This window comes from Haliotis rufescens, unplaced genomic scaffold (assembly GCF_023055435.1).
Source record: "Haliotis rufescens isolate VD_foot unplaced genomic scaffold, xgHalRufe1.0.p SCAF_118, whole genome shotgun sequence".
NCBI lineage: Eukaryota > Metazoa > Mollusca > Gastropoda > Lepetellida > Haliotidae > Haliotis > Haliotis rufescens.
This window is the reverse complement of record NW_025963800.1, coordinates 287,501-300,578: the sequence shown is the minus strand read 5'-3', so window position 1 is coordinate 300,578 and position 13,078 is coordinate 287,501. Positions and strand designations below refer to the sequence as shown.

At 42.3% G+C, this 13,078-nt stretch overlaps 1 protein-coding gene across 1 annotated transcript in view; it reads right to left on the bottom strand.

Moving 5' to 3' along the window:
- Window positions 1–1,214: 1,214 nt before the first annotated feature.
- The window catches only part of LOC124123862 (lysosomal Pro-X carboxypeptidase-like), a 28,423-nt gene continuing 16,559 nt past the window's right edge, over window positions 1,215–13,078 (bottom strand). Inside the window, exons 3-9 of the mRNA XM_046487048.2 lie at window positions 10,860–10,961; window positions 10,274–10,455; window positions 9,685–9,842; window positions 8,426–8,598; window positions 6,563–6,724; window positions 4,267–4,451; window positions 1,215–2,692 (exon numbers count right to left, since the gene is read on the bottom strand). Of these exons, the coding sequence (XP_046343004.2) occupies window positions 2,500–2,692; window positions 4,267–4,451; window positions 6,563–6,724; window positions 8,426–8,598; window positions 9,685–9,842; window positions 10,274–10,455; window positions 10,860–10,961 (1,155 nt within the window). The 3' untranslated portion in view covers window positions 1,215–2,499. The remainder of the gene's footprint in view (window positions 2,693–4,266; window positions 4,452–6,562; window positions 6,725–8,425; window positions 8,599–9,684; window positions 9,843–10,273; window positions 10,456–10,859; window positions 10,962–13,078) is intronic.

Here is a 13,078-nt window from a genome sequence, read left to right as displayed (position 1 = left end):
CCCCCCCCCCCCCCCCCCATGACTTGGGATGGGGGATATAAGAATGGAGTTCATCTGTCTGTCCATCCGTCCTTTCGCTTCTCAAAGGGGACAAATTTACTCAAAAACTATTTAAGTCAGAGAAATGAAATTTTACACACTTATGTTACTGATCATGATTTCAAATGAGTTCGTTAAATTGGTGTTGTAAATTCAATTTTTTGCAGAGTTATGGCCCTTGCTCTGTGCTTTTCAAGTTAGTGCACACTGTGAAATGGGAACAAATTTTCTCAGAAACTGAAGTGACTTGAATTAAAGTCTGCATGATTAACTAAGAAATGCTTGTCAAGAGGGTTTGAAAGTTGTTCCCATAAATTATTTGTTTTACAGAGTTATGTCCCTTGATCCATGTTATTGTTCTTTGTGCAGAGTGGGGACAAGTTTTCTCAGAAACTACTGAAGTAAGTTTATCAAAGAGATACTTATCAAGTGTATTAATTTCACATTTAATAATTGTTTCTGATGACATAAAGTGGTCCAAGTGCCTATCTCTCCTTAATGCTTTATATGACTCTTTTTATAGATTATATTTACTACTATATGTACAAACAATATTCTAATGTGCCCAATAGCTGGGTATAGTGATAGTGTTGTTTTCTTGTTATTTGACTAGTGGAATATCAGGTTGCTAGGTGTGGTCCTGTTGCTAGGTGTGGTACTGTTGCTAGGTGTGGTTGATGGACACAAGTGAAGATGTCAACTGTGATTGAATGAACACAGTTTTAAAGTGAGGACAACTGATTTTATTGTAAAAATACCACAAGATTAGACCCTGCATGTTCAACACACAGTACAGAGTGTGAATAATCATCACAGACAAGAGGCTCACCACACAGCACCCAATCTCATTAAAACCAGACCTCAGTTCACGCTACAGCTAAATTACGAGTCACGTCAGAACGACCTTTCATCCGACCAATCAGAGCATTGCTTACCAGATTATGAAAGTGACAGTCAGAATGTGATTTCTGATCATGCAGCCTCGAAAAGTTTAACTCCGAACGATAGTTACGGGTTTAACGACTGTATCCATACAATCTAGACCATATATTTGCCATTCCAGAATGTTCTTTTGTTCAGGTTTCAAATTTGTAATCGAGAATTTGTCAAAATATGTTTCGAAGCGTAGTCGCCAATTTGAAATTAGTGCCGTAAAGCACGAGAAAGCTGCCTTCTGATTGGTCATTCCATTGGTCGGTCAAAGTCATGCAAGGTCGGTCTGACATGACCCGTAATGGGATGTTCTCAGATCTTTGTTTAGCGGTAGCGAGAACTAAGATCTGATTTTAATGAGATTGCACAGCACCAAGGCAGCCATCAGATGGTAAAATTTGTACATATTGTCATATACAAGTGTTTATGATTGCGATCTTTGCCTGAATTCATAATAAACTATTAAAACATGAATTAATGTTTTGTTGACAAGGAATCTTTCTTCCTGGACAGTGGGGAGTTGCAGGACACAGTTCCAAGACCAGCACAATATTCCTGTCACACACAGACATGACATAGCCATGGCAAAACTACCGCCACCAAAATCTTACATTTCAAATCTTGACAAGAACATGTTCAAAATGACATGCTGGAACTGTGTATTGTTTGCTGTTTGCTGCCCTTAGCAATATTCCAGCCATGATGGCAGCAGGAAAATCATGGAGGCTGGAATAGAAAACCAGTGATTGATATTATGAACAAAGTGCAATGTCATCTGGGGGATGAAGACACACAATGAACAAGTGGGACCGCCAGCAGTAGGTCGGCAGAACAGATGGACAATGGATGCTCGGTCTCTTCTTCTTGTTACCATCATTTGACTCCCCAGGGTGTACAGGTGTTGGAGAAGAATTGTTGACTGGATCAGTACACACACACACACACACTGGCTTGACAATATCAACACACCCAGAACTACACAAGCATGATTCCGACACAACGTACCAGCTCGGACCATGTGTCTGTGTGTTCTGACACAACGTACCAGCTCGGACCATGTGTCTGTGTGAACTAACACAACATACCAGCTCGGACCATGTGTCTGTGTATTACGACACAATGTACCAGCTTGCACCATGTGTGTGTTCTGACACAACTACCAGCTCGGACCATGTGTCTGTGTGTTCCGACACAGCTCGGAGTATGTGTCTGTGTGATCTGACACAACGTACCAGCGCGGACCATGTGTCTATGTATTACGACACAATGTACCAGCTAGCACCAAGTGTCTGTGTATTTGAGGTGACTGGCCATATCACAGATCAGGGAATGTGTGTAGTGAGACTATATCGTAAGTTAACCCGTCGAGGATACAGTGGGGTGGTGACAGTGCAAGGGTTAACAGCAACACCACAGTGTTCTACTGAGTGAGTGAATTAGTTAAAAAATAGTCCAGCTATGTGGGTAAAAACCTCTCCTGACTTTGATGATGGTGATACACATTAACTCTCCGACTGCCAACACAGTCTATTGACTGCTCAGCCAGAGGCGGATGATGTTCTTCTCCTGTGTGCGGGCTGCCTTCACGTAGGCTGTGTCGTCCTTGTTGGCAGCGCGCAGATCAAGGTGGTGTGCTCCGTCGGGGATCTGGATGGCTATCAGGGTGTCGGACAGTGAGTTGAGAACGCCGCCGGCAGACCACGGGTCCAGCAGACCATTGCTAGAAACACAAACATAGTGTCACTGTTGTCTGCTGCAGGAAGAGGACAACTGACTGACTGGGAAGACTGAGTTTTTAGTGGAAGACTTAGTATGAACACGTCTGCCCCACAACTCACCCTGACTACCTTTGTAGTCATATGACACTTTTATATATGACAGTCCATGATGAGATATGACACTTTTATATATGACAGTCCATGATGAGATATGACACTTTTATATCTTACAGTCCATGATGAGATATGACACTTTTATATCTTACCGTCCATGATGAGATATGACACTTTTATATATGACAGTCCATGATGAGATATGACACTTTTATATATGACAGTTCATGATGAGATATGACACTTTTATATATGACAGTTCATGATGAGATATGACACTTTTATATCTTACCGTCCATGATGAGATATGACACTTTTATATCTGACAGTCCATGATGAGATATGACACTTTTATATCTTACCGTCCATGATGAGATATGACACTTTTATATATGACAGTCCATGATGAGATATGACACTTTTATATCTTACAGTCCATGATGAGATATGACACTTTTATATCTTACCGTCCATGATGAGATATGACACTTTTATATATGACAGTCCATGATGAGATATGACACTTTTATATATGACAGTTCATGATGAGATATGACACTTTTATATATGACAGTTCATGATGAGATATGACACTTTTATATATGACAGTTCATGATGAGATATGACACTTTTATATCTTACCGTCCATGATGAGATATGACACTTTTATATCTGACAGTCCATGATGAGATATGACACTTTTATATCTTACCGTCCATGATGAGATATGACACTTTTATATATGACAGTCCATGATGAGATATGACACTTTTATATATGACAGTTCATGATGAGATATGACACTTTTATATATGACAGTTCATGATGAGATATGACACTTTTATATATGACAGTTCATGATGAGATATGACACTTTTATATCTTACAGTCCATGATGAGATATGACACTTTTATATCTTACAGTCCATGATGAGATATGACACTTTTATATCTTACAGTCCATGATGAGATATGACACTTTTATATATGACAGTCCATGATGAGATATGACACTTTTATATATGACAGTCCATGATGAGATATGACACTTTTATATATGACAGTGCATGATGAGATATGACACTTTTATATCTTACAGTCCATGATGAGATATGACACTTTTATATATGACAGTCCATGATGAGATATGACACTTTTATATATCACAGTCCATGATGAGATATGACACTTTTATATATGACAGTTCATGATGAGATATGACACTTTTATATATGACAGTTCATGATGAGATATGACACTTTTATAAATGACAGTCCATGATGAGATATGACACTTTTATATATGACAGTCCATGATGAGATATGACACTTATAAATATCACAGACCATGATGAGATATGACACTTTAATACAGGACAGTCCATGTCTAGATATGATACTTGCTTCATCCACCCGTAATGAAACCATTTAACACTAAAGAAGCAGAAAATATCTTGGCTCACCTAAAGATGATGTTGGTGGGGGCTTCGATGTCCTTGCCGCCATATTGTGTGGATACCCAGTCCTGGCGTGGTCGTATCTTGTACGAGGAGAAGCAGCTGTTGCTGAAGCTGGTGAAGTTCCACGTGGTCGGCTCAAACATGGAGGAACTGTCAGCACAGCTTGGCATCACCATCTCCGTGCACGCCTGAATCAAAACAAGCGTTGGTCAAACTATCTACACATTCTCATGTCACACTTGACCGATAGCCTTACCAGATGCTGTCACACATTTTTTTTATTTTTTTTTAAATTGTTTTTATTAATTCCAGAGGGTACATAGTCATCGTATCATAAGTGGCATCAAATTATATGTTGATTACAATGAGAGAAATGTACAGGAAGTGATATGACGGTAGGTTCACCTTTCATACTTTGTAATAATTGTAAGAGATATAGATTAAGGAAGCTAATCCGTCTGCGTTATGGTTTTCTCCATTAAACTCCATTTTTTAGAGAAAGAACTAATTGTTCCGTTTCCTTTTGCAAGGAACAATTCGACATAGTAAATATCTTTCAGTATATTTCTGTATGACTTAAAATATGGTTTTACTCCTTTAATGTGTGTTACGGAAATGTGTCTTTTTGCCAATACCAATAAGTGATTTAATAAGATGTTATTTGTATCTCCAAAATAGAAATCTTGTTTTGTAATGAAAATATGACCGAAAATAACGTTTATGAAAGCATCAAATTCGTCCCAGAATTCTTTAACACAAGAACATTCTAAATATACATGAGCGATGTTTTCACTGTCTGAAGTGCAAAATGAGCAAAGGTTGTTGTCAACCAAGTTCATATTAACAATTCCTTTTTAGTGTATATAATTTTGTGTAGGAATTTGAATTTGAATTCTAATAGTTTTGTAACTATTGTAGATTTTCTATATTGTAAAAATACATATTTCCAATTAATTTGATTATTAAATTCTTGTTCCCACTTCTCACAAACTTCTGGAAAGTTAGATGATGAAATGAAGTTGTCATAAAATATCCTTGAACCTTTGCTTGTCTTAAGTAAATCAAGCCATGGAGAAGAAATGTTTAGTTGAATTGTGTTTAGATTATTTGAATCATGCACAAGATCTTTCCATGGCTTCGGGATATTTAAGAGCAAACCGTTATATTCCAATAGAGTACCTTTTATAACATACATTATTTTCAGCTCAGGGAATCATTTACCTGATAGCCCCACCCAACACTGTCACAATTCACTGATAACCCCACCTGACACAATTACCTGATAGCCCCACCCAACACTGTCACATTTACCTGATAGCCCAACCCAACACTGTCACAATTCACTGATAGCCCAAACCCGACACTGTCACACTAACCTGATAGCACAACCCAACACTGTCACATTTACCTGATAGCCCCACCCAACACTGTCACATTTACCTGATAGCCCAACCCAACACTGTCACATTTACCTGATACCCCCACCCAACACTGTCACATTTACCTGATAGCCCAACCCAACACTGTCACATTTACCTGATAGCCCAACCCAACACTGTCACATTTACCTGATAGCCCAACCCAACACTGTCACATTTACCTGATAGCCCAACCTGACACTGTCACACATACCTGATAGCCCCACCCAACACTGTCACATTTACCTGATAGCCCAACCCAACACTGTCACAATTCACTGATAGCCCCACCCGACACTGTCACACTTACCTGATAGCACAACCCAACACTGTCACATTTACCTGATAGCCCCACCTGACACTGTCACAATTACCTGATAGCCCCACCCAACACTGTCACATTTACGTGATAGCCCAACCCAACACTGTCACATTTACGTGATAGCCCAACCCAACACTGTCACATTTACCTGATAGCCCAACCCAACACTGTCACATTTACCTGATAGCCCCACCTGACACTGTCACAATTACCTGATAGCCCCACCCAACACTGTCACATTTACGTGATAGCCCAACCCAACACTGTCACATTTACGTGATAGCCCAACCCAACACTGTCACATTTACCTGATAGCCCAACCCAACACTGTCACATTTACCTGATAGCCCAACCCAACACTGTCACAATTCACTGATAGCCCCAGCCGACACTGTCACATTTACCTGATAGCCCCACCTGACACTGTCACAATTACCTGATAGCCCCACCCGACACTGTCACATTTACGTGATAGCCCAACACTGTCACACATACCTGATAGCCCCACCTGACACTGTCACATTTACCTAATAGCCCCACCCGACACTGTCACACATACCTGATAGCCCCATCCAGCATCACCGAGACTGGCGGTGGCATCCTGGGATGTGTTGAGGCACTTGGCCTGGCCAGTGTAGTTGAAGTAGATGTTCACAGCCTCGTACAGCCCCTGCATCAGGAGCTTGTCCTGTAGGGGACTTCCTAGTGGTGCACACACAGCCTGGAACATGATACACAGCCTGTAACATGACACACAGCCTGTAACATGACACACAGCCTGTAACATGACACACAGCCTGTAACATGACACACAGCCTGTAACATGACACACAGCCTGTAACATGACACAAAGCCTGTAACATGACACACAGCCTGTAACATGACACACAGCCTGTAACATGACACAGTCTGTAACATGACACAAAGCCTGTAACATGACACACTCTGTAACATGACACACAGCCTGTAACATGACACACAGCCTGTAACATGACACACAGCCTGTAACATGACACAAAGCCTGTAACATGACACACAGCCTGTAACATGACACACAGCCTGTAACATGACACAGTCTGTAACATGACACAAAGCCTGTAACATGACACACTCTGTAACATGACACACAGCCTGTAACATGACACACAGCCTGTAACATGACACACAGCCTGCAACATGACACACAGCCTGTAACATTTCACACAGCCTGTAACATTTCACACAGCCTGTAACATGACACACAGCCTGTAACATGACACAGCCTGCAACATGACACACAGCTTGTAACATGACACACAGCTTGTAACATGACACACAGCCTGCAACATGGCACACAGCCTGCAACATGATATGCAGTCTGTAGCATGACACACAGCCGTAGCATGACATGCAGTCTGTAACATGAGGGGGTATATTACCTTGACAGGTGACAGGGGGGTATGTTACCTGGACAGGTGAGAGGGGGTTATGTTACCTGGACAGATGAGAGGAGGTTATGTTACCGGGACAGGTGAGAGGAGGTTATGTTACCTGGACAGGTGAGAGGAGGTTATGTTACCTGGACAGGTGAGAGGAGGTTATGTTACCTGGACAGGTGAGAGGAGGTTATGTTACCTGGACAGGTGAGAGGAGGTTATGTTACCTGGACAGATGAGAGGAGGTTATGTTACCTGGACAGGTGAGAGGAGGTTATGTTACCTGGACAGGTGAGAGGAGGTTATGTTACCTGGACAGGTGAGAGGGGGTTATGTTACCTGGACAGGTGAGAGGAGGTTATGTTACCTGGACAGGTGAGAGGGGGTTATGTTACCTGGACAGGTGAGAGGGGGCTACGTGACCTTGAGAGGTGAGAGGGGGATACATGACCTTGAGAGGTGAGAGGGGGATATTTTACCTTGACAGGTGAGAGGGGGTTATGTTACCTTGAGAGGTGAGAGAGGTTATGTTACCTAGACAGGTGAGAGGAGGTTATATTACCTGGACAGGTGAGAGGGGGTTATGTTACCTTGAGAGGTGAGAGAGGATTATATTACCTAGATAGGTGAGAGAGGGTTATGTTACCTGGAGAGGTGAGAGGGGATTATATTACCTAGATAGGTGAGAGAGGGTTATGTTACCCCAACAGGTGAGAGGGGGTTATGTTACCTGGACAGGTGAGAGGGGGTTATGTTACCTGGACAGGTGAGAGGTGGTTATGTTACCTTGACAGGTGAGAGAGGGTTATGGTACCTTGACAGGTGAGAGGGGGTTACGTAACCTTGAGAGGTGAGAGGGGGATATGTTATCTGGACAGGTGAGGGGGGTTATATTACCGGGACAGGTGAGAGGGGGGTACATAACCTTGACAGGTGAGAGGGGGTTATGTTAGCCGGACAGGTGAGGGGGGTTATATTACCGGGACAGGTGAGGGGGGTTATGTTACCTTTACTGGCCAGGCAGGCAGTGGTTCCAGGAAGTTGGCAGGGTAGGGGTAGTTGACCATGGCCAGGTCAAACCAAGCATTAGCCAGCCAGGCCTTGAAGTTGCCAACATCATCTGCCGTCTTCAGAGGGGAACACAGGTGAAATGTGTTGTAGATGAAGTTCCTGCCTTCCGCTGACAACACAAGATACGATACATTATACATGGGTCAACACATTACCCATCAACTACAGACCATGTAGAGAAGTGTTCCCTATTCTCCACTAAGTCCCTTTTTCTGGAATGGGAGTGAGTTGTTGAGCAGGACGTCGTCACATCACAGCGAGTCAACCAGATGCAGACTATCTACATTCACCACTTTGGTGAAACCCACAGGCACTTTGTAATGCTGACAAACCTGGAAACGTGGCCAGGGCAAATCTGGTATTCAAACTCACGATCATAGGTTTCTGGCATGCACAAGGGAGACAACTCTGCACAATGATTGGGCGACCAATGCCCTTGTATGGAATGGGCCAGAGTGGCACATGTAGTCTGTGTTGTCCCTGGCGATCATACCACCTCTGACACCGACTTGTACATACCTGTGACAGACTTGTAGTGAGGTGAGGTGAAATGGGGTTTAATATCATGTCCAAGATTATTGCACTCATATAGCGACATGCATGCACGTGTGTGTGTGGCTGCTTGTACTAGTTCGGACTAATGCTGATTTTTTAGTGCTGGCCCACTGAGATACCAAGCCACAGTTTAACATGAATACCCCACTCAGATACAGTATACTGACTCCAAAATGGACCAGTCCTTGTTTTAGCCCCTTAATGCCGAGCACCAGACAGGGTAACAACAAGTACCATCTTTTAACATCTTTTGCTATGACACAGCCGGGTATCCAACCCTGGACCTTCCGCTCTCTGTGCGGACATTGTACCACTAGAGTGAGTGAGTTGTGTTTAACGCCGCTTTTAACAGTATTCCAGTCATATCACGGCGTGTCAGCTTAATGTGTGAGGAAAGCCCCAAGTGATGCAGGTCTTAGACGTTTACCTCTTCGGTGAAACCCACGAGCACGGGTATGGTGCTGACAAACCTAGAAACATAATCGGGGCGAACCGGGATTTGAACCCATAATCATAGATTTCTGACGTGCCCAAGGGACGCAACTCTGTGCAGCAAATTGTGGCGCCTTAGACGACTGGGCCACTCGTGCACCCCTCTACCACTAGACCATGGAGGCAGTCGTGACAGACTTGTGCATACCTGTGGCAGCTATTTTATCGATGGTGGTCCATGACTGGCGGATGTTGTCAACACATGGTGGGGAGGCCTTCATGAAGGACTTTGTGATTGTGTCCATCAGGGCGGTGCATTTAGTCAGACCAGTGAAATCCCATATAGGAGCCGAGGCCGCAAGCGCACTGAGGACAAATTACATTGCAGATAGCAGCATTTTAACCATAGCAGATAGAACATTTCAAACAGTCATATTGCAGATAAAATTTAATCAATAAGATCGCAAATAAAAACATCTTAACCAATCATATTACATACATATAACAGGAATGATCAATCAACCTGCGTTTTGTTATGTTGCCATGGTGATCCTTACCCTACAACTGTGCTGATTCAGCCAATCTGGGTTTTGTTATGTTGCCATGGTTATCCTTGCCCTACGACTGTGCTGAGTCAGCCAATCTGGGTTTTGTTCTGTTGCCAAGGAGATCCTTACCCTACAACTGTGCTGAGTCAGCCAATGTGGGTTTTGTTCTGTTGCCAAGGCGATCCTTACCCTACGACTGTGCTGAGTCGGCCAATCTGGGTTTTGTTCTGTTGCCAAGGTGATCCTTACCCTATAACTGCGCTGGGGTACTTCATCCTCATCCATGCAGACAACATTCCCCCATACGAGCCCCCGAAAGCAACGACTGGGCTGTCACTTGTCCCAGGAATAGATGACTTGAGGTATCGGATCAGCACAGCAAAGTCGGCCAGAGCTTGCTCAGAGGTCAGGTAGTTCAACTTGCTGGGATCCTGAAGGGGGATACAGACATACAGGTGAGTTCAGACACAGCATTTATAAGTGAGACACTTGTTTACATAAGTGAGACATTGGTTTACATAAGTGAGACCTTGGTTTACATAGCTGAGACAAAGAGTATATAGTTCAAACATTGGTTTACATAAGTGAGACACTGGTTTACATAGGTGAGCTAAAGAGTATACAATTCAAACATTGGTTTTCATAGGTGAGACACTGGTTTACATAGGTGAGACACTGGTTTACATAAGTGAAGAAATTCTTTATGATTGAGACACTGGTTTACAGAGCTGACACAAAGGGTATATGGTTGAGACATACAGGTGACACGGTGGTATATGGCTTCACACTGTGTCAGTCAACAACATCAAGACCTGAAGGTGTGACTGAATCTTACCTTGAAAGCTTGTGAGCCGTAGGGTATCGACGAGCCATAGTATCGGTGCTCAGCAAACACCAGTAGAGCTCGGAATTCAGGTGCGATATCCCACATAAAACCCTGAAAAAACACAGAATTCAGGTGCGATATCCCACATCAATCCCTGTAATTAACAGGGAATTCAGGTGTGATATCCCACATAAAACCCTGTAATTAACACACAATTCAGGTGTGACATCCCACATAAAACTATGTAAAAAAATAGGAAGAGGTTATTATGCTTAGTTATATATTACTGTATTGAATGCAATCTCAAAATACAATGTTAAAATGGGCCAACCTCTGAATTAAAAAAATAAGAACTTCCCAATTTTGAACAAAATTATTTTTCAGAAATTACCAAGCTGCCAAGGGATTCATTAAAAATCCTAGAAAAATCCATGACTGGTGACACAGATGCTTGTATCAGTCGTGAACATGATGAAGAAAGGTGTACCGTATTCGACGTAATAAGCGCCCCGCTCTAATAAGCGCCCATGGGGATAACTGCTAACATATTAGCTAGTGAACAATCGCAATTAGCACCCCTTCCGATTGATCAATGTACACAAGACTTTTATATTCGCGTATAATACGCAATCGTGTGTTATATGCACCCTTAATTATGGGCAATTAAATTCTGGAAAAATATATCTGTCGTACATAAACATTTCAGGCTGTCAGTGTAGCCGGGGTAGTGGTATTTATCTGGCTCGGGCCGTTGGGAAACACAGACACAGGCAGATGGTGATAATGGATTTATTGCAAGGGGGTGGCTGCTGTTGAAGAACTACCTGAAGAAAAGAAAATGTCCTTCCTCCTCAACAGCAGCACATGAAGTCATATATTTGCAAGTTTACAGGTATTATTTATCTTAAATATAAAAGTACAAAAGCCATTGATAAACTATACTAAAACTAACTTTAATGTTAAGTTACTGTTGTATGTTCATTATAGGATACTTGAAAAGCACATGGGCCAAAATGGACCATGTGGTTAATTATTTTACAAGCAAGTTTTATAATATCAATATTCCATTTACTAATTTAATATTACTTTAAATGATATTATATATATTATTCAATTTAATTCAGCACCCTAATATAGATATTAATTTCTGACAGAAGCAGATGAAAACAGATTGAAATATGGCCATTCCATACCTGAAGAAAAGAAAATGTCCTTCCTCCTCAACAGCAGCACATGAAGTGAGGAGTAAGTCAGGTATGGAAGGAAGCTACCTGTAGAGGACCAGGGTGGCCAATTAGAAGACAGATTGCATTAAGTATCAAAGGAAGTGCTTAATGCAAGATATAAATAGACTGAGGGAAACCCTACAGGTGTGAAAAATGTCTAAAGATAGACAGAAGGTTGAAGGGGAAGATCTGGTGTGAGATTCCCAGTGACTGAAAATAAGGGTGTTGAGTTGTTTATAGAGTTAGATACTGATATTCAACTGTAGACAAGACAAACATTGAACATATAGATGATTATGATGATGATGTATGAATAATGATATAACTATAGGAAGAATATAAGGTACCCTGCTACATCAGCATAAACCACGATATTTATCTTTCAACTCTGTTTTTTCCACCAAAATAATATTCTAATAGGAGCCCCTATTTGTAATTTTTGAGAGCGCCCTGGGCGCTTATTACGTCGAATACGGTAATTTGATTTGACAGGTATTTCTAAGGCTGTGTCACTCAAACCACAGTCAAGCCAAAGCTATAGCGGTTAATTGGGCCGGAGTATTTCTGGAGGTGGTGTGTATGTGATGAATTGAGGCTGTGTGTGATGCATGGAGGCTGTGTGTATGTGAAGAATGGAGGCTGTGTGTGTGAGGAATGGAGGCTGTGTGTGTGTGAGGAATGGAGGCTGTGTGTGTGAGGGATTCTGGCTGTGTGTATGTGAGGAATGGAGGCTCTATGTGTGTGTGTGTGTGTGTGTGTGTGTGTGTGTGTGTGTGTGTGTGTGTGTGTGTGTGTGTGTGTGTGCATGCGTGCGTGCGTGTGTGTGACTGTGTGTGTGAAATGAAGGCTGTGTGTAAGGAATGGAGGCTGTGTATGTGAGGAATGGAGGCTGTGTATGTGAGGAATGGAGGCTGTATGTGTGAGGAATGGAGGCTGTGTGTGAGGAATGGAGGCTGTGTGTGTGTGAGGAATGGAGGCTGTGTGTGTGTGAGGAATGGAGGC